General features: G+C 41.3%; 1 protein-coding gene and 1 long non-coding RNA gene across 5 annotated transcripts in view; one reads left to right on the plus strand and one right to left on the minus strand.

The window, feature by feature from the left end:
* The first annotated feature begins 799 nt into the window (after positions 1-799).
* LOC132591731 (uncharacterized) lies at positions 800-10,707 on the plus strand. The gene is made up of 2 exons (XR_009557149.1): positions 800-6,468; positions 9,080-10,707. It is a non-coding gene; the product is annotated as an uncharacterized LOC132591731 (long non-coding RNA).
* A 2,686-nt stretch (positions 10,708-13,393) lies between these two features.
* Positions 13,394-24,595, minus strand: part of AFF4 (ALF transcription elongation factor 4) — a 56,196-nt gene continuing 44,994 nt past the window's right edge. For all 4 annotated transcript variants that reach the window (XM_035105381.2, XM_035105383.2, XM_035105382.2 and 1 more), the window contains 8 exons: positions 23,427-23,524; positions 22,528-22,591; positions 22,240-22,376; positions 21,924-21,995; positions 21,332-21,425; positions 21,029-21,072; positions 19,877-20,097; positions 13,394-18,965 (listed from right to left, as the gene is read on the minus strand). In XM_035105381.2, the coding sequence (XP_034961272.1) occupies positions 18,847-18,965; positions 19,877-20,097; positions 21,029-21,072; positions 21,332-21,425; positions 21,924-21,995; positions 22,240-22,376; positions 22,528-22,591; positions 23,427-23,524 (849 nt within the window). In that variant the 3' untranslated portion in view covers positions 13,394-18,846. The remainder of the gene's footprint in view (positions 18,966-19,876; positions 20,098-21,028; positions 21,073-21,331; positions 21,426-21,923; positions 21,996-22,239; positions 22,377-22,527; positions 22,592-23,426; positions 23,525-24,595) is intronic.

A 24,595-nucleotide genomic window follows, 5' to 3' on the forward strand; every position in this document is an offset into this window, starting at 1 on the left:
TCTGGTTCCTGGAGAGAGGGAAATGACTATGAAACTCAGGCAGGCGCGACTCCATCTTATTCATGTTTACTCGGAAGTTAGGTCCCAAGTAAGCCTTGGCAGGATTCCAGCTGTAATTCTCTGCTGCTACCACCATTCTGGAAGTTTTGAGTCAAAAGCTGCCAAGGCTCTGCCCAGCAAAATTTACATTTACATTTCCAACTTTTAGATCGCTTAGTTGTTTTCCCCCTACAATGTAAAATAAAACCTGAAAATACCAACAGCACACTTCAACTGCCTTGCTTATCCATATAACACCACAGAAATCATTCCAGTGGGTGAGACAATGCACTAAGAAGTGTGTGAATCCAGAGTTTCTTAGGGGTGGGGGACCTGTGGTCTTCCAGATGACTCTGGTCTCTCTAACTTCCATCCTTCAGACCACTGGTCATATTGACTGGGTCTGATGGGAATTGGGGTCCGATGACATCCAGAAAGTCACAGGTTGCACATCCATCCCTGAATTAAGGGCTTAAGCCTGTTCAGCAAGCTTTAACATTCAGCATTTTTCTGCTTCCTACCCTCTCCCTCCGTGCTGCACTGCCAGTGGCTTTTTTTGAAGCTCCTCTAAGCTTGCCACGCAGCACGGGTGACTGCAGTTTTGTTTTGTTTTGCCTCGAGTCTGTAAACTGTTTAGACTCTGTTTTGGTGCAATCAAGTGATATATAAATTTTGTTAAATAAAAATAAAATACCGGGCATGCACAACTAGATGTGTGTTTCTCTGAATTGTGACCATAACGCACGTTGTGGAATAAAAGTTGCAGACAATGAATGAATGAGTGAAACTTCATTTGCATCAGCCATCGGCCATAGCAATAAAATAACAATACGATATACAAAGAATAGAAATAAAAAGTCAATTATATAAAATACATTTTAGGGTTTTGAATCAATTATTCAACAGTTGATCTTATTCTGATTGCCCCAGCTAAAAACCTTGCAACCTTTGCTGTCACCTGCTCATCTTGATCTGCCAAGAGAAAGGACCCTGTGCAGTGGTTGGGCGACCCAGAATGGACAATAAAAGTGGGGGGATAATCTAATTCTTCAAGCTGCAGATACCTTTTTGTCCAAGAGCATTAGAAGGGGGGTGAACCACATAATTAAAAGGAGTTAGCAAGAGAAAGGAAGTGTGCTGTTGGGGCTAAGGGGGAGGCACCAGATTGGCAAAGGCTGGTTAAAGGCAGGGTGTTGGTTTCTGGAGTACTATCTGGAATGTTGATACTACTGTGTAGCTAATGACAAATGGCCTGTCTCCATTATGCAGAGTCTGCTGTGATCCTAAATCCATAGCTCATCCATCTACCGAGATGACTGGCTGAAGTTGACCAGTCAAGGCAAACTGTAGATAAGCTTTTTTCCATATGCCACACATCCTACTGTTCCTCCAAAGAGGGCCATAGCAGACTACGTACAGTCTCTCATACAAATGGATGCTTAACTTACTTCAGTGCAATGGTATAATTTCAATGTGTGCCTTCAAACCGTTTGACAGGAGAGATTTTTGAAGTCTGCTCTCCCAAGTTTGCTATGAGACTTTGGTGGGCTGGTGAGAGTAGTCAGTTTCAGCAACCATGCTAGGTAAAGGTAAAGAGACCCCTGACCATTAGGTCCAGTTGTGACCGACCCTGGGGTTGCGGTGCTCATCTCGCTTTATTGGCCGAGGGAGCCAGTGTACAGCTTCCAGGTCATGTGGCCAGCATGACAAAGCCACTTCTGGTGAACCAGAGCAGCACACGGAAACGCCGTTTACCTTCCCACCGGAGTGGTACCTATTTATCTACTTGCACTTTGATGTGCTTTCGAACTGCTAGGTTGGCAGGAGCTGGGTCCCAGCAACGGGAGCTCACCCCGTCGCGGGGATTTGAACCGCTGACCTTCTGATCAGCAAGCCCTAGGCTCTGTGGTTTAACCCACAGCGCCACCCGCTGTCCCAACCATACTAGTTCATCTTTTTTTGTGTGTGTGTAAGGTGAGCACACCCACATCCATGTGCTGTTGCAGCATGTATTATACTTGTGTGTGTTTTTTAAGTGGTGGTAGGGTACCTTTGGCTCTCCAGATATTATTGAACTTCATCTCCCATCAGCCCCAGCCACTGTAGCCAATGGTCAGGAGTGATGTGACCTGTAGTCCTGCAATGGCTGGAGGCATATGTTTCTGCAGGAGTTTTTCCTGGGGGTTGGAGCAAAGCAGGTGGGGAGAATGAGGGAGTAGGCTAGTTTCTAGCAGCAATAGTGCCTGTACATTTCCCCACATACCTCAAGTAGCTAGAATTTTTTTTAAAAAATAAGATGGGAATTTGGGGGTTATGATTCATTGAGGTGAGCTTTCCCCTATCCTCCTCTCCACTCATCCACAGATTGTTCATACATGTTGGGTAGATATTTCAGTATTGGCTTGAAAGCAGCCAGTATAAAAATGAGCTCCATTATCATGACAAGTCAATCTATCAGCTTGAATTCTAATTCTGATTTACTTCTCTCAGTGCCATTGCTTATGTAGTCAAAAGTGCAATAGACACACACAAGGAATTAGCATGCTTGAGGCAACCTCAAGGTTTGCAGAAAAAAACAATGTTTAGAGGGGGGGACAAAGGGGGAGGAAACCCCCTAAACCAACACAATGAGATCATGCTTAAGTGCCCACAGAAAGCTGGCTGACTGCTGACAGTGGGGGAGACAGAACACTTCAGAAAAAGCCTGTAGGGGAAGACCAGCCCTCCCATAAAACAGCCCAAAGAAGACGTGAGTAAGGTCAATGGAGGATTGCTAAATCTTTAGGTGAGGTCAAGGGAAGAGATGGGGAATGGTATGGACTGGAAGAGTACAGGGTACTAGCCCAGCCAGCCAAAAACAAGGAACACTCCACACTGCAGAACTTAGCTGCAGATCTCACTTGTATTTACAAGTAATCATCCTCTTATCACCCTGTTCTGTGTAATTTTAAACATAGGCTTTGCCAAGTGTGCTAATGTTCATTCACCTTGCAAATGGACAAACAACATCATTCAGGCTAGTTCCCCTTTGTGCTGCCTTGTGCCTGTGGCTATTTTGAGAACAACAACAAGTCTTAAACTGATTCAATTAGACCAGGCACGTACAACAGGTAGATCGTGATCTACTGGTAGATCACTGGATGTTTGTGGTAGATCACTGGTAGATCACTGGCTCCCCCCAAAGAAGCTCAACAACTTTGGCTCCCACCAAAAAAGCTCAAAAGTTTTGCCCTGCACCCCAAAGAAACAAGGCTTTCCTTCCCCCTAAAAAAAGCCCTACAACTTTGACCTGAACCCTTAAAAAATGGGCCTTCCTCCTTCCTAAAAAAAGCTCAACAATTTTGACCTGAACCCCCAGATCACCACCAGATTTTAACTCTGTGAGTAGATCACAGTCTCTTGGGAGTTGGCCACCCCTGCATTAGACCATGGGTAGGCAAACTAAGGCCTATCTAATCGCCTTCTAAATCCGGCCCACGGACGGTCTGGGAATCAGCATGTTTTTACATGAGTAGAATGTGCCCTTTTATTTAAAATGCATCTCTGGGTTATTTGTGGGGCATAGGAATTCGTTCATTCCCCCCCCCCCAAAAAAATATATATTATAGTCCACACACACCCCACAAGGTCTGAGGGACAGTGGACCGGCCCCCTGCTGAAAAAGTTTGCTTCAGGCCCTTTGTTGTTGCTGAGATCTTCTGCCTCACCCTCCATGAGATGCTCACATCTCTAACCACTTTCTTCTGGATACCTACAGACCATTGTGCATTTTCAGCAGAATCCTTTTCCACAGTGCCACTTGAACTTCAGCAGAACCTAGCACTTCTTTCAAAATGGAGCCACTGCTTCCTAAGCTGTAAAGCAGTTGCCTGATCCAGCCCGAGCAATTTTTATCTCCACCCTCCCATGACTGAGCTTTTGGCAGTTCTAAAAAGGGAGTGGCAGTAAACATCATGACAGGGTGAGCAGAGCCTGGCATCCTCCCTGGGTCATAAAATCAAATATTTGATAGGGGGATAGGCCCTTTCCTCATATGACCTGCATGGACCAGCTGAGAAGGGGAAGCTGTGTGCCTCTGTGTGTGTGTCTGCAAGACTGTGTGGGCAAATGTGGGGTGGCCACACCCACCACTGCCATGTGACCCCTGGAAGGCGGGACAAGGATCAATGTGGCCCTCAGAGCAAAAAAAGGTAGCCACATCACATTGGCTAGTTAATGGCTGTAAAGCAAGAGATGAACCATTAACTGTACTACTTAAGCTTCTGCCGTATAAGACTACTTTTTAACCCAGGAAAATCTTCTCAAATGTCGGGGGTCATTTTATATGCCGGTTGTATTTCTTATACGGCGAGTATATCCCAAACTCTATATTTTAGCTGGAAAAGTTGGGGGTCGTCTTATACGCCCAGTCTTATACACCAGAATATACGGTATGTTGCCATTTGCACTATCTCAATTTCCTTGGTAATCAGAGGCATAAAATACTTGCACATCCTTTGCTTGAATAGCTTCATGAGTGCATCTGTTTACAAACCTCTCTTGATCTAGTTACAGGTAGGTAGCTATGTTGGTCTGACGTAGTCGAAACGAAATAAAAAAATTCTCTTGATCTGTCTGCTTGCTGCTGAATGATAAATTTAAAAAGCAACCCAAAAGGTAAAGGTATCTGTGCTAGCCCACACGAAAAATTCCGAAAGCCATATTAGAGCAGTGTGTTAGCTTTCAAGTTCTACAGAACTCCTTTTCAGACTAGGCAGCGGGAGACCATGGTTACAAGTGGGTTTCAGTTATTGACACACAACTGTTGTGTGTTCCACCTTCCCAGCATCCCTACAGGCAACGGGAAACCAGCACCTAACAGAGGCTCACTCGAATGTACAGTATGCCAGCTCCTCTATGATCCCATCTAAAGTCTTTTAACAGATGCAGAATCCATAACATCACTATAAGCTGCTTTCTCCCCTCCCGCCCTTTCTCCGTTTACCATCCTACAACAGGGGTAGCAAACTCTGTGCCCTCCACATGTTGCTGGACTACAAACCTGCATTATCTCCGATCACTGTTTATACTGGTTGGGGCTGATGGGAGTTGTGCCCAGTTGCCTGCTTCTGAGCCAGATGAAGTGTTTGGAGAACTGGAAACTTTTTCACAATATGTTGTTATATCTTTGTTGGCTTAATGATGTTATCACCCTAATAGGGATTTTAAAAGCAAGTGTCTTTTCTTTGTTTCATGAGTAAGAACTTCCAGAGAGGCAATGGTGAATCTTTGATACAAACATATATGTGCCATATGTCTGGATTTTCCCGGACATTAGCAGGATCCCAAAGGCTGAAACGACATCCGAGGGGAATTTCCAAAATATGGCAACCCTACACAAAAACACAGTCGTTTCTGGTAACGTCTTGGAAGTGGGAGCAAAGTGTGATTCATTTTAACTACATTTATATGCTGCCTTTGTACCAAAGCACTCAAAAATCATAGACTCATAGAACTGTAGAGATGGAAGGGACCCCAAGGGTCATCTAGTCCAACCCCCTGCAATTCAGGAATCTCAGCTAAAGCATCCATGACAGATGGCCATCCAACCTCGGCTTTAAAACCTCCAAGGGGAGTCCACCCCATCCTGAGAGGTGTTACTATTTTAAAACCTTGGCATTCAAGCAAATATGCACACTACCCACCCCATACCCCTGTACTACAAGGTACAGGAAATTACTTTGGCTTCAAAGAGACTGATCAGCATTGGTCAGATTTCCGCCATCGCTTCCACAGAAATGCTGGAATGCTGTGGAGGAAGGGATGCTTTGAATCTTATATACTGGATTCCTCAGGTTTTATTTGCCAGTCACAAAATAAATGCCCAAATATTTGAAAGACATTTATTTCAGTGGTTGTCTGTCCATGCTCTGTTCAAATTAGGGTGAAATACATCTGAAGCCCAGTCGATGGATTTGTGGGTGGGAGTGGAAACAGGCAAGGGAACAAGAGAGATGGAAAACAGGCAAGGGCAGGCAGAGAGAGAGAGAGAGAGAGTGCAGTCAGTTCTGCCAAAATAGTATTTTACACAAAACATTATCTATACAGCAATGGACTTCTGTATGTGAAGTATTGTGTATGCTCACCCACCGAATAGATGGCTGATGCATGGCTAGGAGGAGGAGGAGGAGAGGACGCCGCCGTTTCCGAGGCCCAGCCCCACGTGACGCCCCAGCTCTGAGGGGCAGGCGAGGGCAGGGCCGCCCTGAGCTGGAAGGAAGGGGGAGCGCAGCGGAGCACCAAGCCTGGTATGGCCGCCTCCTCCTCTGCCACGAGAGGCTCCGCCGCCACCTGCTTCCCCCAGCAACCGCCATCTGTGAGGGGAAGGGCCGGGACAGATGAAGATCCCCAGCGCTTGCTCTTGCCGGGGCTCACTCGAGGGCTTGCGAGGTCAGTGTTTTTAGTAGTAAAAAAAAGAGAGACAAGTTGCCTCTGAGCGTGGACAAAGTTCCCCTCGTGCCTCGCTTCGTGAGGGTCACAGCCAGTCCCACCCGTTGCATCGCTTTGGGAAAGGGGCTCCCTGACTGACCCCCATGTGGCAAGAAAAGTGAATTCTTTGGGCTCCTCGCATCTCAAATATAACTTCGCTTCATTTTTAATGCTGTGATGTCATTACTTCAAAGTACAGGTTGTGCGTTTCTCTCTTTTTTAAAAATAGCTCAATAAATCACTCCACTGAAATCTACCCATTTCCCAGCCAAATCTCTATAAAGATTTTATAGCCCCATGATGATACTTTTTTATTTTTTATTTTTTCTATTTTTATTTATTTGTTTGTTTGTTTTTTATTAAGGGGGGGGCGTCAGAAGGTGATCTCGCCTAGGGCGCAAAAAACCCTAGCACCAGCCCTGAGGGTGGGACAGGGGTGAGCAATGCCCCCACGCCCCAGTTTTCTTATTTTTTGAAAACACTCTCTGCTCCACGGTGCATACTGAAGCTTCTAAAGATTCATACGTGGCTCTTTAATTTTTGGTAACTTAATTCTAACAAAGATAAACCATTTCTGGAGTCTCACTTGGGCTTGAGGGCTTGAACCCTCTTGCTGAAAGGGAAGAATTCTGGTGAGAGTACACACACAGCAATTGTGTCAAGTGCAAAAGTACTGGGACAGTACTGCCTCCTGAGTAGACAAGTGATGGCGAAACTGTATTCACAGCGAGTTCTAAAGAGTTCCTGTCAGTTTCAGTTCCTTATCTTTGAAATGGGATTGGTGGAAACCCAAGAGGGCTGATTCCAGTAATAACCAAGATAAAAACTAAAAATAATGCTATTTCTGTAACTTGTTTTAACTGTTTATAATACTGAATTTAAAGTTGCTGTAGGCCACCCAGGGACCTGCTGGTGAAAGACAGGTAATAAATGTACTAATGATGCCAACAACATATGAAGTGTTATCTTTTGATATAACACTTCATATGTTGTTGACATTATTATTATTGTTACGTTTATCACCTGTCTTTTTAAAAAATCCAAAACCCTACTACTGGACTTCAAAAAAAAAAAGCAAGTCTTTAGTTGGAATTGATAAAAATAACACTCAAACAAATCTTTGAAACAATAAGATGAAACAAAACAGTACTTTAAAAATATTTACTGGCTTTAGAACATGAGTATGGGTTTTGAGTTAAATTGCATAAACTTTTGTTCCTGTACTAGTACACAGTATGATGTGCAATGTGTGCAAAAAGAACAAAGATTTTGGTGCACATGTATCTGGGTGGAACTTGCACTGTGCGACTTAAGCTCTGAGCAAACATGCATAGGATTGCAGAGTCAGCCACACTTAAACCCTCCACTTTTGTGTTTCTGAAGTACACACAGCCAATATCTATGCATGCTCTACACACACACACCCCCCATAATTAATTACAGTACCTAGGGCAAATATCAAAAGCAAGAAACATAATTTGCTCCCATTCCTAAATGTGAATGCAAGATTGTACAGCTAATATAAAACAGGGAATACGTTTTGTACTCTAGTGTCCAAAACACAAGGTACATAAAGAATACACTTTGTAACTTGTAACATCAAAATCTGATGCCGACAGCTCAGAAATTTGATGAATCTTAGCTTTGTAGCATGGAATCAAATAAAAACCTTGCAAGCTCGTCTGTAAAACAGGGGTTTTACTGCTCTTTTCATTATTATGTTTCTGATGTGGTCGCAACAAGGGTGTGTGTGCACCTGTCTCCACAAACCCATTTGCCATATCTTCCTTTCACCTCAGCAGTGAAACCTCCCAGGCAAACAGGATAGAAAGGAGATGTGCCTTTTCTGCTCCCCTAGAGCAGGTTTGTAGGGAGTGTATTAAATTACTTCCTGTGCATTCCATTAAGCAAAATCTCACAGGGCTGAACCTACAATTAGGCACAGTGAAGCAAGAGCCCGAGGTGACAGATGCTGTGGGCTAGCAACCCTCTAGCAGCTGTTCCTCCTGAGCCCCCTGGCTGGTTTGCCACACAACCACTACACTTCAAGGTGTGGTGGGGAACTCCATCCTATTGCTATTGTTGAAGATTCACCTGCCAGTCTAGTCAACTTCTGCTTTTTAAAGGGGGAGGCACCATCTTGTCCTTTTCCTCAGACAGCAAACTCAACCCAGTTTTGAAATGGAGAGGTTATCGGTTTCCTAGAATTGCTCAGGAGAGAGATACTGAACAGTGCCAAGTGAGTGCTTAATTGAGATAAGATCATGCCACGTCACAGCCAGGTTCCGCCACAACCTGTTCTTTGCCACTGGTGTCCTCATTCAGCTGGGGTCAGCCAGGCACTGCTTCAGCATTCTCCCGACATGCAGCTCACTGCCTGTTTGCTCCCTTTCAGACCTGTTTTATTTTAACTTGTCCTTCCCACCACCCAGAGCAGCATTCAAGGTTTCTTTTTTAACTTGAGCCCCTCCTTCTCAACTTTCTGTATGTAAATATGTGCAATTAGGTTTTTTTTCCCAAATATGTATCACTTTACAGTTGTTCACAATGAATTGCATTTGCCGTTTTACAGCCGATTCATTCAGGATAAATCCTTTTGCAGCTCTTCACAATCCTTTTAAAAAGCCCATCTTGAACAGTTAAGTATAATCAGCAAACTTGACTACTTCACTAACTTTAGACCAGTTATGAACAAATAAAAAGCACAGGCCTCAAAACTGATACTTGGGGGACCCTGCTGTCTACATCCCTCCACTGCAGAACTGTCCATTTATTCCTACTCTCTGCTTCTTGCAGAGGACCTCTTATTCCATGACTGCTAAGCTTACTCAAAAGTCTTTGGTGAGGTACTTGAAAGGTGATGGAGATGAAGAGGCCTTCATCTGCACTTGACTCTGCACACTCCCGCAGAGCCTGGTCTGGAAAATTGATTTGCTGGGAAGAATCAGGGCTGCAAGGAAGGGCCTTGGAGAAAAGAGCCAGGCCACAAACGCAATGATTCCAGCAGCTTTTGCAGCTCTAGCAGATAGGGCAGTTTGATCTTATTCCCGTTTTCCAGGCAGGGAGAGAGGGCTGAGATGAGAGACAATGGCTTGTCTTGGAGTTAATGGTTGGAGAATTCCTACTGTGCTATGTCTCTAGTTCAGGCATTCCCAAACTTCGGCCCTCCAGATGTTTTGGATTACAATTCCCATCATCCCTGACCACTGGTCCTGTTAGCTAGGGATCTTGGGAGTTGTAGGCCAAAACATCTGGAGGGCCGCAGTTTGGGGATTCCTGCTCTAGGTTGAGGTTTCCCAAACTTAGGTCTCCAGTTGTTTTTGGGCTACAACTCCCATCATAGCTAGCAGGACCAGTGGTCAGCAATGATGAGAACTGTAATCCCAAAACAGCTGGAGACCCAAGTTTGGCAAACCCTGCTCTAGGTGCTCTGATGCTGTATAGAAGAGGTTTGACGCACAGTGTTGTTGCTGCATATTCGGAAGTTATGATTCCCTATTCAGGCATTTGGCACCTAAAGATACCAAACATGATAAGAACTAGTGGGAAAGTGTGCCTGGTCAAAGTATGATCAGTTCAGTTTGAAGGAAGCCACTTCAACAAGTATAGGGGTAACTCTGTCGGCCCTTCATTGACCAGGCTTCCCTTCAGCCTAGCTGATTTCCGTAACTGTGGGACGGTGCCAGCCTGTGCCATTCAAGGGTGGTTGCAAATTAGCACACATTCTGAAAAGTACACTTTAAAGGCTGGACGGTGTAGGATTGATCTATAACCCATCCAGCAAATTTACAGAGGGTAAAAGACTGATGACGGACTCTGCCGAAATGGCAAAATTAACTGGGAAGTTCAGAAATCAAGACGACAAGAACTTTAAAAGAGAATGGGAAAAGTTTCTAATTTATATACAAGATCATTGTAAGCAGGTTAAAACACAGTCAGGATTTTAACCACACTTGTAATGGAATGGAATGTATGTATAATTTAGAATAACAAAGAATTGGAGAGGTACTGTACTGATACGCAGTTGAAAATATTATCAACAAGACCAGTGGAAGGGATGGGGGGGGGGAGTCAGGAGATTCAGAGTAATCTTGATATTTGGATTTTGAATAGTTTTTTGTTGTAGGTTTATATTTTTGAAAATCAAATAAAAATTGAATCATTAAAAAAAAAAACAGTAGCCCTTTGGATGGGCATCCAGAGACTGCAAAAAGACACCACCCTCCGGTAAAACCAAATTGCTTGAATCCCCTCTCTCTTACCATCACCCCACTTCTTTTCATTTAACCCCAAGAAACTGTGTGTAAAAAAAGCTTTCTGCTCTGACCATTGACCCTTTTGCAGGTACACTGTGAAACATTGGATGAGATCTAGGTTTAAAAAAAGGAGCGGTTGGCATGTTTGATACATTGATCAAAGTACAAGTGCTGGAAAAGTAAATATATTTAGCCTCCAGGACAGACCTTGGACTATCAGTTTAGTAGACATTAACTTATGAAATCCCTTTGCCTCTCAGGGTGATCTTTGCTCCTTTAATAAGCTGATGCAATGCCAATTTGCATCTATAAAAGTCCAAGCAGAACAGCTGGACAAGTATGTCTGAAATAGACTTAACATCATTTGGGAAAAATTGTCGTACGACAGCTATCCAAAGATGATGCAGTGTTTGAAAGTTGTGGCAGTCATCGTCGCTTGTTCAGTCCTGCTGACTCAGGTAAGAACACTTCTGGCATTTCAATTCCAAAGTGGAGGGAGATGCTAGCTTATTTGCATGGCATGCATTTCAGGTGTCTTTGTTAACTTGACATAGCCAAGCATAGAGACCAGTATTACCAGCCGTACCAAGACAGCACGACTGATAGCTGTTATTAGCATTCCACTCATCATTATGCCATGCATGTTTGGAAGGAGGGTTTGGCTATTACAAGCAGACTTTGGAGCAGACATGTTGTGTTGCCACACAGGTTGTGTGTGTTAACTGGGCCAGGCAAAGGCCTGTTTTGCCTTTACTGCAACAGAGCCCCAAGCTCTACTTTTGTCCCATAGAAATGAATGCCAACCAGTAACTTGTACTGGAAAGTAAAACTGTGTACTTAGGGACTCCACTGAGTTGTGTATTTTTGGATGTATGAAGTGTTAGGTTTTGAAATTCCTACTGGTCTGGAGAATGGTTGTGCAGAAACAGCAATAAACAATAGCTTCCATATAGAAATGTCAGACTTCAGTCAAATTCTGCAGAGAATCAGAAGAGCTTAATAGCTAAATGGAACTCAACAACATATATAACAGCTGCCTACAATTCTGTTTCAGACACACTGTGCCTCTCTGCATCCACAAAAATCTCAGCTATCAAGGCCAAAGAGAATGACACCCTTCTGGAGAGGGATCTCAAGACCAATTGGCGCAGCATGCAGGGATAACAGTGAATGTGCCACAAGACTATGCAGGTAATTTCTATCTCACTCCTTGAAATGAATTCCATGATGTCTGGGGCAGCCATTCGAGTCATCCTGAACAGAAATGAGGAACATATGTGACTCTTTGGGCTTCCAAATCCCACAAAAAAAAATCAGAATGATAGGAATTGCAAATCTAGACTGTCCAATTTTAAATTGAATAAACTTTAAACGACACAGCCTTTAATACAATCTAGATTATCTGGTAATATTTTAAATATAAGAGAGATGTCAATTGTGAAAATAGTTTAGGATCAAGACACTAAAACACAGACTAATCAATAAAGCTATTTATATTTATGCTAGTCATTAGAATATTTCCTGAAAATGTACATCAACTGAGCACCAAAAACTAAAAGAAAAAATTATTTTTGGTTTGCAGTTCTAAAAACAAAACTACTCTGTGCTAATGAAATGTCTGCTGGTGGCACTATTTGCTCTCCCCTTAAGACAAATACCAGAGACTGATCAGATTTTTTTAAAATAAAAACCATCATGTTTAACTTTGCTTTCATATTACAGAGCTGTATTAAAGTATATTAATTCCTCTCTGTATATTGCTTTTTTCTTTTTCAGAAACAAACACTGTTCTTTAAGAGTATCGCAGGAGTGATTGTTCACTAAGGTGAAGAAACTGCTGCTGCTTTTGAGAATGTTCCTCCCTGTTTATTTATTATCACCTCTCCTGACATCATGTGCTCAAAGATTTTCAATGAAAGCTTCTGTTGTATGGACACCTACAAAGGACTTCAACGTGTCAGAAGCACATTTTAATTAGGCTACATCTTTCCATCACCGGTCCTTTAGAGGAAGCTAAAGTAGCTTAAACCGATCTTATTTTTTGTACTGTTTATCATGTTTTTCTATGCAAGACATTAAATAGCTGTTAAGCAAACACACTTTGCTATGTGCCTTGTATGCCAGCCAAAAGGGAAAGCCAAGTCTGGGAAGATACCCTGGAAGTACTTTGAGCAAAGCTGAACTATAGATCTTTACCATTCTACAGGAGCTAAGGGAATGATACAGGTTTTTCCCCATTAAATCCTCAAGCAATTATTTAACCCTGGTAAATAAAAAAAAGCGTAAGGGCAATAAGCACCTCAGTACCACAATTGATGCTATCTCTTTTCCAATGTTTGCCTTTCAAACTTTAATTTTGTGGTGGGGAATGATGTAGCTGGCTTAATAGTAAGGAACTGGGAGTTTTCCCCACTTGGAACATATGGGAGCAGCATACCACTTTGCCCACAAGTGGTATGCTGCTCCCATATGTTCCAAGTGGGGAAAACTCCCAGTTCCTTACTATTAAGCCAGCTACATCAGAACTATTAACTGGCTTACTATTAAGCCAGTTACAACAGAACAATTCTTTCTGAACCAATGTGTAATGCTCTTGTAGAAAGGCCCATACAAAAGGATTAATTCAAGCACAGTGCTTATAAAGTTTAATACAGAAAATCTATTTGATATTTATTAAACTTAGTTTCTCCAGTTACAGTTTTGCATTGTACAAAGCATTTTAATGACACAGTAGTTAAAAAGATCTTTACAAATTGAAATGTGATACCCTTTTCTCCAAATATTTAATTGCCATAAATTTGTTTAAAAATACACATTAAACGCATATTTCAGACACTAAACTTTCTATAATCTCAATACCACAAAATACATAGATATACTATACAGATGTGGGGGGGAAATCTAGTTAGTATATAATACTTTGCTCACCATTAACATACGTGAAATGCACATACTGACTTAGAAATCCTAATTTGGAGCCCCAAAGTACCCTTTTGAAATTTCAAATATATTGCAAAGTAAAGGGGGGGATCACAGTTTTGTTTTAAAAGTTTAGTTTTGGTTGAAAACAGATGACTAATACATTGATAAGTAACAAAATGTATAAGACATGGACATGTCATGTACAAAGCATACAACAGAGAGCCATCCTGCCAATCATGTTCAGTACCAAGCTGCATGCTGAAGAAGGGATTTTTTTATATATTTTTAAATTGATAAGCCAAAGGTTAAAAACAACTTCCCCCCTCCCGACACATTTGCCCCCAAAAGGAAAAGAAAAGCCACCTTTACCAAATAATTTCAAATATGATAAAGGATCTTTAATAAATATATAAGCACTTTATCCTCCATATACAAAACTTCTTAAAACCATTTAAAAATGGAACCAGATACATATGCCAGCAACTGTGCTTGCAGAGGCTTTTGGCCTGGCTCATGAAGCCAAGTTCTATGTTATTTTAGTGCAACCATCTTGGAATGTTGGCTGCCAATACTGATGTGATCTATGAACTAGGAGAAGGAAAACGTCTGAGTCCACTTTGCCAACACCAGTTCTGTACAGTTACATTACCAGAAACAAATGCTTTGTCAATACATTTACACATGGAATTGGGAAGACAAGCCAAAATTAGATCCACTTTGACAATTAATCTGAGCGGGAAGCAACAAAATGTCTTCGGCTGAGTTTGCTTAAAGCTTAGGTGAATTGGGAGAAGCCATAATGTAAAAACAATCGGGTTTCTACAAAAAACTTAACTCTGGTGAGAATGTTATAATCAACCCATTTCCCATAACTGCTATTTTTAAAATGCCATAAACACCCCAGTACCCACCCAAATAAACTGATTTCTCATACTCTTACAGTTAACCTGCATTTTCTAGGTCTTGGGGGGAAGTTGCTGAATGGACCACACCAGTAAAAGCTTTGGCTACACTTTGTTGAAAGATCTCCAACATTAACTTAGCTTCCGAAAACCCAAACTTCCCACAATACTGATTTCCACTCAATTTAACGTCATTCTGTCCTTGAAGCAAATATTTATGAAATATTTGCCATTCTGGACTCTGCCATGTGGTCTGGTTGTTGCTTACTCCTTGTATGGGTAAAATGTATTCAGACTTGATTTGCTCAGGTCCATCGAAACCCCCTTAATACAAAATACTGCAAAGTTTACAGTGCAGGGAAATGTTACTATATATAGCAAAAGTAGTCTTTCCCGATATTTGCCAGATTTGGCAATCTTCATGGTTATCTGCCTACAGCTGTGTCTTACTTGCCTTTGGCAATCCCTCCATTATATCCAGACTCCCTACCTGCTGTGGCTGCTCATAACACACACTACAGGTTTTCTCGTGTATAAAATCACAGCAATCAAGCTTCAATAATCTAAAAGAAACTGATAGCACTCCAGCATAATATGCAAAGTTTATCACCATCACCAAAATGAGGATGGCTCAGCACTCAATAAATATATTGATATAGTCAGCTGTACTATAACCTAACACAAGTATAACAAACTTTGGACAGACTTGAGTTCATTCATTTATATATGTATGTAGATATATGTATTAGAAACATGTATATTACAAATTGCATACTGCTGTCAAAGGTCAAGAGCCACTTGCTCTGCTTTACAGCCAAGAGATTTAAATCATATTGAACTGAACACGCTGGGTCATCTTAGTCTGGTACCCTGAATGTTCATTTAAGATACAAAATGAAGTAGCTAAGTGTCAACAAGGTCGGCGTTTCCTAGGCATTTTATTAAGGGGATCTGCCATCAGAATTGTTCTTTAGTTTGGGGACATGCTAGTCAGAATAGACTGATAAGGTGAAACGTTTGTAGCTTCTAATGCTACAGTGTCTCACCCACTCACTGCCAGCAGGCTGGTGAAACACCCAAAAGAATTCCACTGGTGGATTTCGTGCCACCATTCATGAATTGCTCTCCTATGACCCTGCAACTTTTGAGAGAAAATTCAGAATTACTTGAACACCTGAGCAAGCCTAGTCCGACTATTAAGCAGTTCTAAAAGGCTCATCACTGGGATACACAGCAACATTGATATGCGTAAATACATAACCATAAAACCCCTTATTCCAGAGTTTCCACACAGAGACAACAGCACAATGCCAGTGCTCAAAATATACACATAATGCATCTTAAGGGCAGATGTTAAGCTTGCTTTTGCTCTTTGAGAAGAGAAGGAAAAGCTCATGATGTGTTTGCATTTAACAATTAACTTTGGCAAATTACTCATGCACTTCAGATCAGAGACAAAGGAATTCAAAGTTCGATGGCATTTTGAAATTTTGTCAACTCCTAATTTAACTGGTTGGAAACTGCTAGACAGTTTGCATTCATGAAGGAAAAGAACTGCTCATATTTAGGAAATACAAATAATACCTCTGGGAGGCATATATTACAAAAGATAATGCTTGCTAGCTTAGGTCTACATTTAAAACTACAGAGGCCTTGCTAAATTATTAAACATACAAATGTCTAGGATTCATCTGAAGAAGCTTCTTTAAAAAAATCCAATCTGATATAGAGTATTCTACTTCTGAAAACAATGTTTTTTTTAAAAAAAAAAACGAGAGAGATTTCCCCACTGGCAGTTATGGTAACTGGGTACAAAAACAAGCCAAATCACCCTGCTGATCACTGCAGCACTACACAGCAAGTGAGCTTGTAATCCAACTCCTGCTAACAGTGTAGAGGCTTCGGTATGATAAGTGTGCCAGGCACTTCTGAATGTTAAGGAAAAACCTACCCATTGGATCTGAGTTAGCATCTGTGCTATACATCTTGGGACCAAAGCACATGAAAATGCGCCTGCTTTAAAACTGCTTCACGCGACTGGTACCTCTACATAAGCAGCTCACATGAAATGGACCACAGAAACCATTTCATTTTTTAAAAAATAATCTGGAACTCTCTTAGTCTGTGTGCCGGGCACATACACAATAAACTGCTTGCCAAGGAAGCGGTTTAAAGAAGGTTCCATATGACAGCAGTTGTATTCGCATGGCCAAACAGCGACATCAAAAGAATATGTAGCCATTTAATACATCATCACCCATTACTGCTTAACTGAAATTCAGTTTGCCCATAGTAAATCATCCTAGGCTGCATCATTTTCTCAAATATTGTTTGATTTATCATCTTTTGTATGCATGGGTGCGACTTCGTATTTTTTTCTCCACTCTTACAATGCATTCTTGTGGATAAGAGTGCAACAGTATAACAGCATTAATGATTGTGAATACAGAACCAAGGGATAGTTGATTTCAGCGGAAACAATTCAAAGTATCAAGGTAAGAGAACCTGTGCATTCCTTGAAGTACAAAACATCCGAACACAAGGCTCCGTGACTATGCAAGCTATAGTTTAGTGACTATAATTTATGAAGTTTCTCAACGTCCCAAGGACACACTGCAGTACTAATCAATGTAGAATTCTATTCCTTCTTTCAACGTTCGCCATCATTTTGGCACATAGCTATACAGCTAGACATAAATTTAGTGCAATCATTTTCTTGAACATGCACATTTACATCTGGGGTAGGGTTCAGGGACAAGGGCAGGTAAAGCAGCATTCCACAACCCCACACAGAGAGGGGTTCAGAGTTTGACTCTAACAAATAACCAATGTGTGTATTCTCAACAAATGACAGCCACTAGTTACCAGGAAAAGGAAGCGGAATTTTACCAAAGTACTGCAGGAGACCAACTGGATACAGTATACCAGGTCCTAAGTGTAAAACCTCTTGTAAACAGTATTCAAAATCTTAGTCTAAAAAGGCATAAGGCACACCAGACATGTTAGGGATGCTAAACAGTATTCTTTTCGTCAGGAAAGGTGATCTGGTTAGTAACCTTCAAGCAGTCACTTAGAATTCCATGCATAATTTTAGCTGATCACAGTTATTTCCTTGAAAATTAAAGATTCTGTTCCCATCACAAACACTTAACATTAAGGAAGGTGTCGTAAAATGGGGTAAAAGCAGGATTTTAAATCAACTGGATGTTAACAGTTTAAAATGTCCCTGTAATCATAGGTCTACTCTCAACCCCCTGTTGCCCATTGCGTACTCCTATCTGTGAGAAAACCAAGGGTGTTAAGTTACTGCTCACATTTTCTGATTTACCACTGGAAATGAGACAAGCATCATTTCCATGTAGGAGTGAGTTAGTTAGTGGCTTCAGTGTCTAATAAAGACAAGCAAGGAAACAAGAGGCTGCACTAAAGCAGAAGATTGTCCATTTGAAACCATTTCTGGTCTACACCTGCAGACTGAAGCTCAATTGAGAGACCCACATCACTTTGATATTGCATTAAATGCAACTTCCTGGAAGGTTTTGAGATTATTAGTGTTAAGACATGTGTTTTGAAGCTAAGTGTCCATAGAGATTTTTTTTTTTAACATCTCACTTAAATAAAATGGCTTAATGTATAGAACAACATCCTTGGAACTTAGTACAATAGTAAACCTGTGGCTGTCATTTAGGGGTTTAAGTGAGATATTCACAAAAATATGTCCCTACACTTTAGAATCTATCAACCCTGACTTTCTCTTACAAGCTCTACCACCACAAGACATTACAGAATAACAAAGCTCACAAAATACTTAAATAAAGTGTCTACATTTTATCGTCACTAAGTACTTGATCAGGTAAAATTTATAGGAAAAACTGCTAAATCTTAAAAAGCCCCAAAATAGAGCTTTCAAAAACAAATTAAAATAAATAGGTTTTAAAACAGATTTGTTAGGCATAATTACTAGAATTCCAATCCAATTGCAGCTCAATGAATCCATCTTACATTAAAACGTTGCAGAGTTTAAACTATTTTTTAAATACCTTAAAAATGGAACAACTGAAAAAGTTCATTAACATGATGGTTGGGAGGTTCTCAAACACATGATGCTGGGAGAGACATGAAAGCATTCCTTAATCTCAGTGTCCACTAAGCAATGCATTATGGCAGTCTTCCTTATTTTTTTATGACACAGTGTTGAAAAAAAATCAGAGGCAGCAAGAAAAGTATCTTCTATGCTTTAGATTTCTTTAGTCCAGTTATCACTTGGCATCCAAACGCAACCAATGCAGTCCCTGTCTTGTGTAACGTACTAGGTCTGTCATGACACTTGCATTAAAGATCAGAGGGCCCATCACTTTATCCAGTTCAGCAAAGAATTCTACAAAAAAGAAGAAACAACCAGATTGAAATATACCTTTACGCAACATATTCCCCAAGATTAAAACGATGGAAAATTCACATTAAAATAGGTGTTGTTTTTTTACTGCAATGCTAAACAAAATAAAAAAGCAAGGGATGGAGAACTTTGATTCTCTGAATCTCTAACTACTCTTGCAGGATTCACACTCAGTCAGAAAACCTTTCCGGGCTCTGAGCAACTGCTAACTGATTTGTATGTTGGGGCATCTAAATCAGATGTTTATTTAGTGATATTAGGGTAGAAATCTTTCAAGTGCAGATAATTGAAGGTTTATATAACAAGCGTTCACAGAGTGGGATCTTAGTGTACTTTAGATAGAACAAAGTGCTCAAAGTTCCATATAACATTTAAACAATACGTCCTAATATTGGTCAATTTTCTCTAAGCCTCAGAACATTTCACATAACTATATAGAAAAAAATATTGATGTGTGTGTGTGCGTGTACGTGCACCCCCACCCACCAATATTTTTTATTGATGAAGGCACTAGATGAACCTCACTGGGGAGAGCATTATACGAATGGAGATCCACTGCAGACAGCTGAATACATGAGCTGTAACAATGGGGATGGAGCTGTCTCCTAACATTCACTGGCCTTATGGGGTAGTCCTCCAGACAAGTGAGTATCTGAAGAGGGTTTCACTGAACAAGCTTAGAAATTCTCCCTGTGATCTGACAATACATGATTCCTGATAGTGGGAGGGTTTCTAAGTGTGCTACTGAATGAGCTTGAAACCCACCTCTGATCTTTGTGCATCTGAAGACTGAACCAACACCAGCAATAATTTAAGTACTGATTAAACAAAACTCTAAATGTCATGGTCTATTTGACTAGACCTGATGGTAGATTAACGCAGCCAAGTCTTACCCTTTTGCTCTCTGGCAAGCTGATCAGCTTGGTCCCAAATTTCAGTGGCATACAGAAAATTGGAAGTAACCTGGACATAGCTGGCTGCCATCTGGTGTATCCGTTGTGGAATAGTAACTGAAGATGTGCTCCCTGAAGGGTTGGTTGACCCTGAAGAGTAATTTCCTGAATTTCCCGGAGACAACTTCGGAGAGACTGGAGACGGCATGCTGACTGGTTTGCTAACAATTAAAAACATCACACACATTTGTTTGCCACCATCAACATTAAGCCAAAAGAGAAGATATGTGATACTGACAAAGTTATGTAATATTAAAACTATATTCTGACATTCACTCTATAGGGACAATTAGAACTACCAGTATTAAAATTGACGTCACCCATTACTTATAGATCTAATTCAGCACATATCACATTGTGTACAGTCCAGGATGCTAGATATGGGATTAACCACCCATATAGCAACCTTTTGCATTCATACACCCTGACACAGAGGGGGCTAAATCTTCCTGGAGGTTTATGTAACACTGCATACAAATATATTGCCAATATATTATTGCTACTAGACCCGTGTGTGCAAACTCTTATTTAAACCATGTTGTACTTCCAGTAAGTGCTACGAGTAACATTAATGTTGTGATAATCTTGTCAGTTAATTATTAGTGCTCATCCCTCTAAATTTGTGGGAGACTGAATACAGTCCTTTGAGAAATGGAAATAAATCTTGAAAATCTGCATGTTTTTCTAGAAGAAAAAAAAGTCTACCACATTAAAGCCTCAGAATGCAACAGTGCACAGACCCTTAGAGAAAATGAAGGAATATGAGAGAAGACAGAAACCACCACTTATCTGATGATCCAAGTATCAACAGCTAGATTTCTCATTTTGGTTGTATCCAACAGTGCTGTTCAACTGACTGTAAGGCTTCCATCAGCAAACAGGGAGGATAGAAATTTTCAGTGTTTCCTCATGCTGCTGCACCAAACCCCAAATCTGCTCTAGAAGCTTGTGTGGCTCTCCAGAGACAACTATGGAGCACAGAATGGAGGAGTGGTTGCTGAAAAATGCTTTCCTCCCTGTTCCGCTGACAGAGGCCTTTCTGAATGGCATCATTGGATAAAACCCAGTATAGTATATTAAAGAAACACTTACCTTCCCAAACCAGGTGATGGTGCTTGAGAATTGTTATAGGAATTCTGTTGAGGAAAAACAACCCATTCAATAAATTGTACAATAAAATCTGGAAAATACAGCAGAGTCACCAAGTATGTTGATGTACTATTATTCATTTGATTTATTAGACGCCCAATACGAAATGTCTTACACACACAATTCATCAAGTTTAACTATACCGCTCCCAAAACCACTCCTGCATAGAGGAGCATGATGATCACAATGAATAACCCTTTGGGTTAGGCAATTTCTTTCCAAAGCTACATTGAACTTGTTTTTTACCTTTAGATGTTCAGTCAATGTCTTGGAATACTTCAGGGCACTCTCCTTCTTCAATTTGAAAAGTCTTAAGTATAACAGGGACTGGCATCTAAGACTAGTAAAAGAAATAACACCATCACTTTAATATATATATATAATTCTCTTGTTACGAAATTGTGCAAACAAATAATAAAACATGACATGACTAACCAAAAATTGGCCTGGGGGGAGTAAAATATTAAATGTATTATTTTATGGCACATAATAATGAGGTGACTACAGTAAACTTGTAAAATATCTATTGCTTTGGAATATTGCCACTGGCAGTACAAATGATAACAGCTATGTGATGGGAATGTACAGTGCACTTCTGTCACATAAGCAAGAGTACTAGAACAGTTGGAATTCAAAGAAGATTAAAGTGATACTGAATCCCAAGTAGAAGCATGGACTTCTCCTTGACATCTTGAAGAGCTTTTGCCAGTCAAGAACAAACAGTATTGGGCTGGATAGTAAACCTTGGTTTTTTCCTTATCACAAAATGTCTATTATACAGGTATAATCTGCCTTCAAGGCTATTTAACTGTACCGTAATTGCTCAAACTGTACATACCACAGCACTGCTAGCCTTTTGTCTGCTGCAGTAGCATCTGGTGCTGAGTAATTCTTCAGTTTCATAGTGTACCTGCAACCAAAAAATAATGTAAACAATTGTCAGGTCAAAACATTCAGTTCTTATTCACAATTCTTTAATGCAAAAATGTGAGATTCGTGCTTTCTTCTTTGTGCCAGAAAATCTGTAGTTAACCCCAAAATGAAAAATACCGAGTGTGGAATATTTTTGTTCAATGTTTTACTAAGGCACTCGTGCCAGACCTTCTAATCCACATTTTGATGACAATGCTTTTTGCATGTTCTGTATCACTTACTTGATCAGCTCCACAGTTTCAGAATACATAGGGAACGGGGACTTTGATTCCTGAGCATTTTTCTCCAATGCATTCCCACATTCAATGAACGACACTACGGCATCAAGGTAGTACACAGCTTTCTCAAACCTGTCAGACTGAAAAAATATAAAGCCTTTTGATAACCAACTCATAAAAGTGAGGATTACTACTACAGTGTCAGGAAAATAGTTTGGGGGGGGGGAATCATGCCAACCTAGGACAATAAGCAATGCCTCTAAGTAAACAACAGTTTAGCATTTTCCTTACCAATGCATCAGCATTGTGCTTTAATTTCTTTGCTTCTTGCAAGTAGTGATCTGCTGAGTAAGTCCTGCAACATAAAATGAAATCTATGAGACTGATAATATCAGAGCAGTCTTACCCTTTGGTGCCTTTCCCATTTATTGAGGGTTATCTAGGAGCTCTAAGCTGCAGGATACAGTGTGAGGAGCCCTAATTTCCTGGCCTGACAATGCTCGCAACACACCCCTCGTGCACAGGCACAATGCATTGCATCCATACAGTGGCACTTTGGCTTACAATGTGGTCTCACTGTTCTGGAGCAAAGGAATTACATTTGCTTTGGTACTGGTGTTGGGTCTGTGTTACTAGCTTTGCACAGCAGATACATAGTACTAGCCTTCGATTCCACAACAAAACATGTTTGGACTGGTGGGCATGGTTTAAGGAAAATGGCCTTGTGGGCCAAAGTGGATTTTCTGGCAGGCCAAGATTGGGCTGGTGGTCCCAGCCCCTGATCTGCAATGACTGGCAGAGGCTCTCCAGGGTTTCAGGCTGGAATCTATCTCAGCCCTCCCTGAAGGAAATGTCTGGGATTGAACCTGGGACCCTTCTCGTGCGAAGCATATGCTGTGCCATTGAGCTGTGCCCCTTCTCTGGCAAACAGTGTATTTTTGGGAGGAGACAGGAACTAATTCAGCTCAGAGAAGATCTGCAGGTTTGCAGAAATAGACGGCATCATGCTGCTTTTCATCCCTGGCAGCTGTAACTCCTTGCAACAGATGAGTGCAAAGGTACCCAAACTATCATGTCAGAAAAACAGAGCAAAAAGCCTAAAATGGATGACACATAGATATCAGTAAAAATATTCATCACACATTCTTGGTAACATAGAGATCAACTGCCTGACTTCTATCTGTTCTCACCTGTCATCAAACACTAGCTTTGCTCTCCGGGACTTCGAGTTATCTGTAGTCATGGTGGAGGCAGAAGGGCAGTTTGAAGAATTATTTAAAAGCTTCTCCTTGAAAGAAGACAGACCACAATTAGTTAAAACACTGATTTTTTTTGGCGAACAAATATTCACTGCTTGTGCTTCACTTGCTGAGCTCAGGCTGGCTAAATGCAATCCAGATGTGTACCACCATTCATGTTTACCACATATATAGCTTGACCGACACAGATGTTGCCATATGGACTCCAACAGATTCAAAACACAACAGGGGCACTTTTCGATTAGGGACAAACTGTTATTGTTTGCATATAATTAATTAATACAATTAGGCATTTTCTAATGCTCACAGCTATACAGCTTTGTTAGGTCTCCGCTCTCAGTGCTGTTCCAACCTATGCTGCAGTAGAATTATGCAGGAAGGATCAAGTTACAGTCAGATGCCTGAGCAAGGGCTGAATATTGCCATTATGTAACAGTGCAGCATGCAACCAAAGATATTTTACTTTCCAGACGAAGTGCAATACTTTTTTCCAAAGAAAGCTACAAGTTCCAGGGTGGCCAAAGTTCTGAAATTTAATGACTACAGCAAACTTTTCAGGTGCCCACCATTCTTATCACTGCTCCCGCGTCCCCAACAGTTCTCCGTAATCACTGTTATGTCTCACTCCCTCTTCCAACTTTCCAACAGCTGTTTCCCCTATTGAACTTGAACTTAAAATACATCACAGTAATGCAGAGGTGCAATGTGCCAACCCCACTCCCAGGGCTTTTAGCACCTCTCTGTTCCTCCCGTACTTTTGTGAGTAGAGGTGGCAGCAGAGAAGCAGTCTTTCTAGCTGTCAATCTGCCCGGGAAGGGAGGGGCCCAGTTGGAAGGCTGGGGGGTGTCAAGGGCTTTGAAGGCGCTGACCTGTCCCACCCTGTCAGGATTAAAGAGGCACAAGCAGCCAGTGGGGTGGGTCCTAAAGCTCACCAACAGCAAGAGACTCTGGAGGGAAGTGGAAGCAAAAAGAGGGAAACGCAGCAGAACAAGCAACTGTGTGTGCTTGTAGGCGCAGTGAGAGGGGAAAAAGGAAGGGGGAGGAAATGGGCTGATTGGCTGCTGGGAAAAGCAGCAGGGAGAGAGCTTGTAAGTGAGGAA

The sequence above is a fragment of the Zootoca vivipara genome, chromosome 2 (genome assembly GCF_963506605.1).
Source record: "Zootoca vivipara chromosome 2, rZooViv1.1, whole genome shotgun sequence".
Classification (NCBI taxonomy): domain Eukaryota; kingdom Metazoa; phylum Chordata; class Lepidosauria; order Squamata; family Lacertidae; genus Zootoca; species Zootoca vivipara.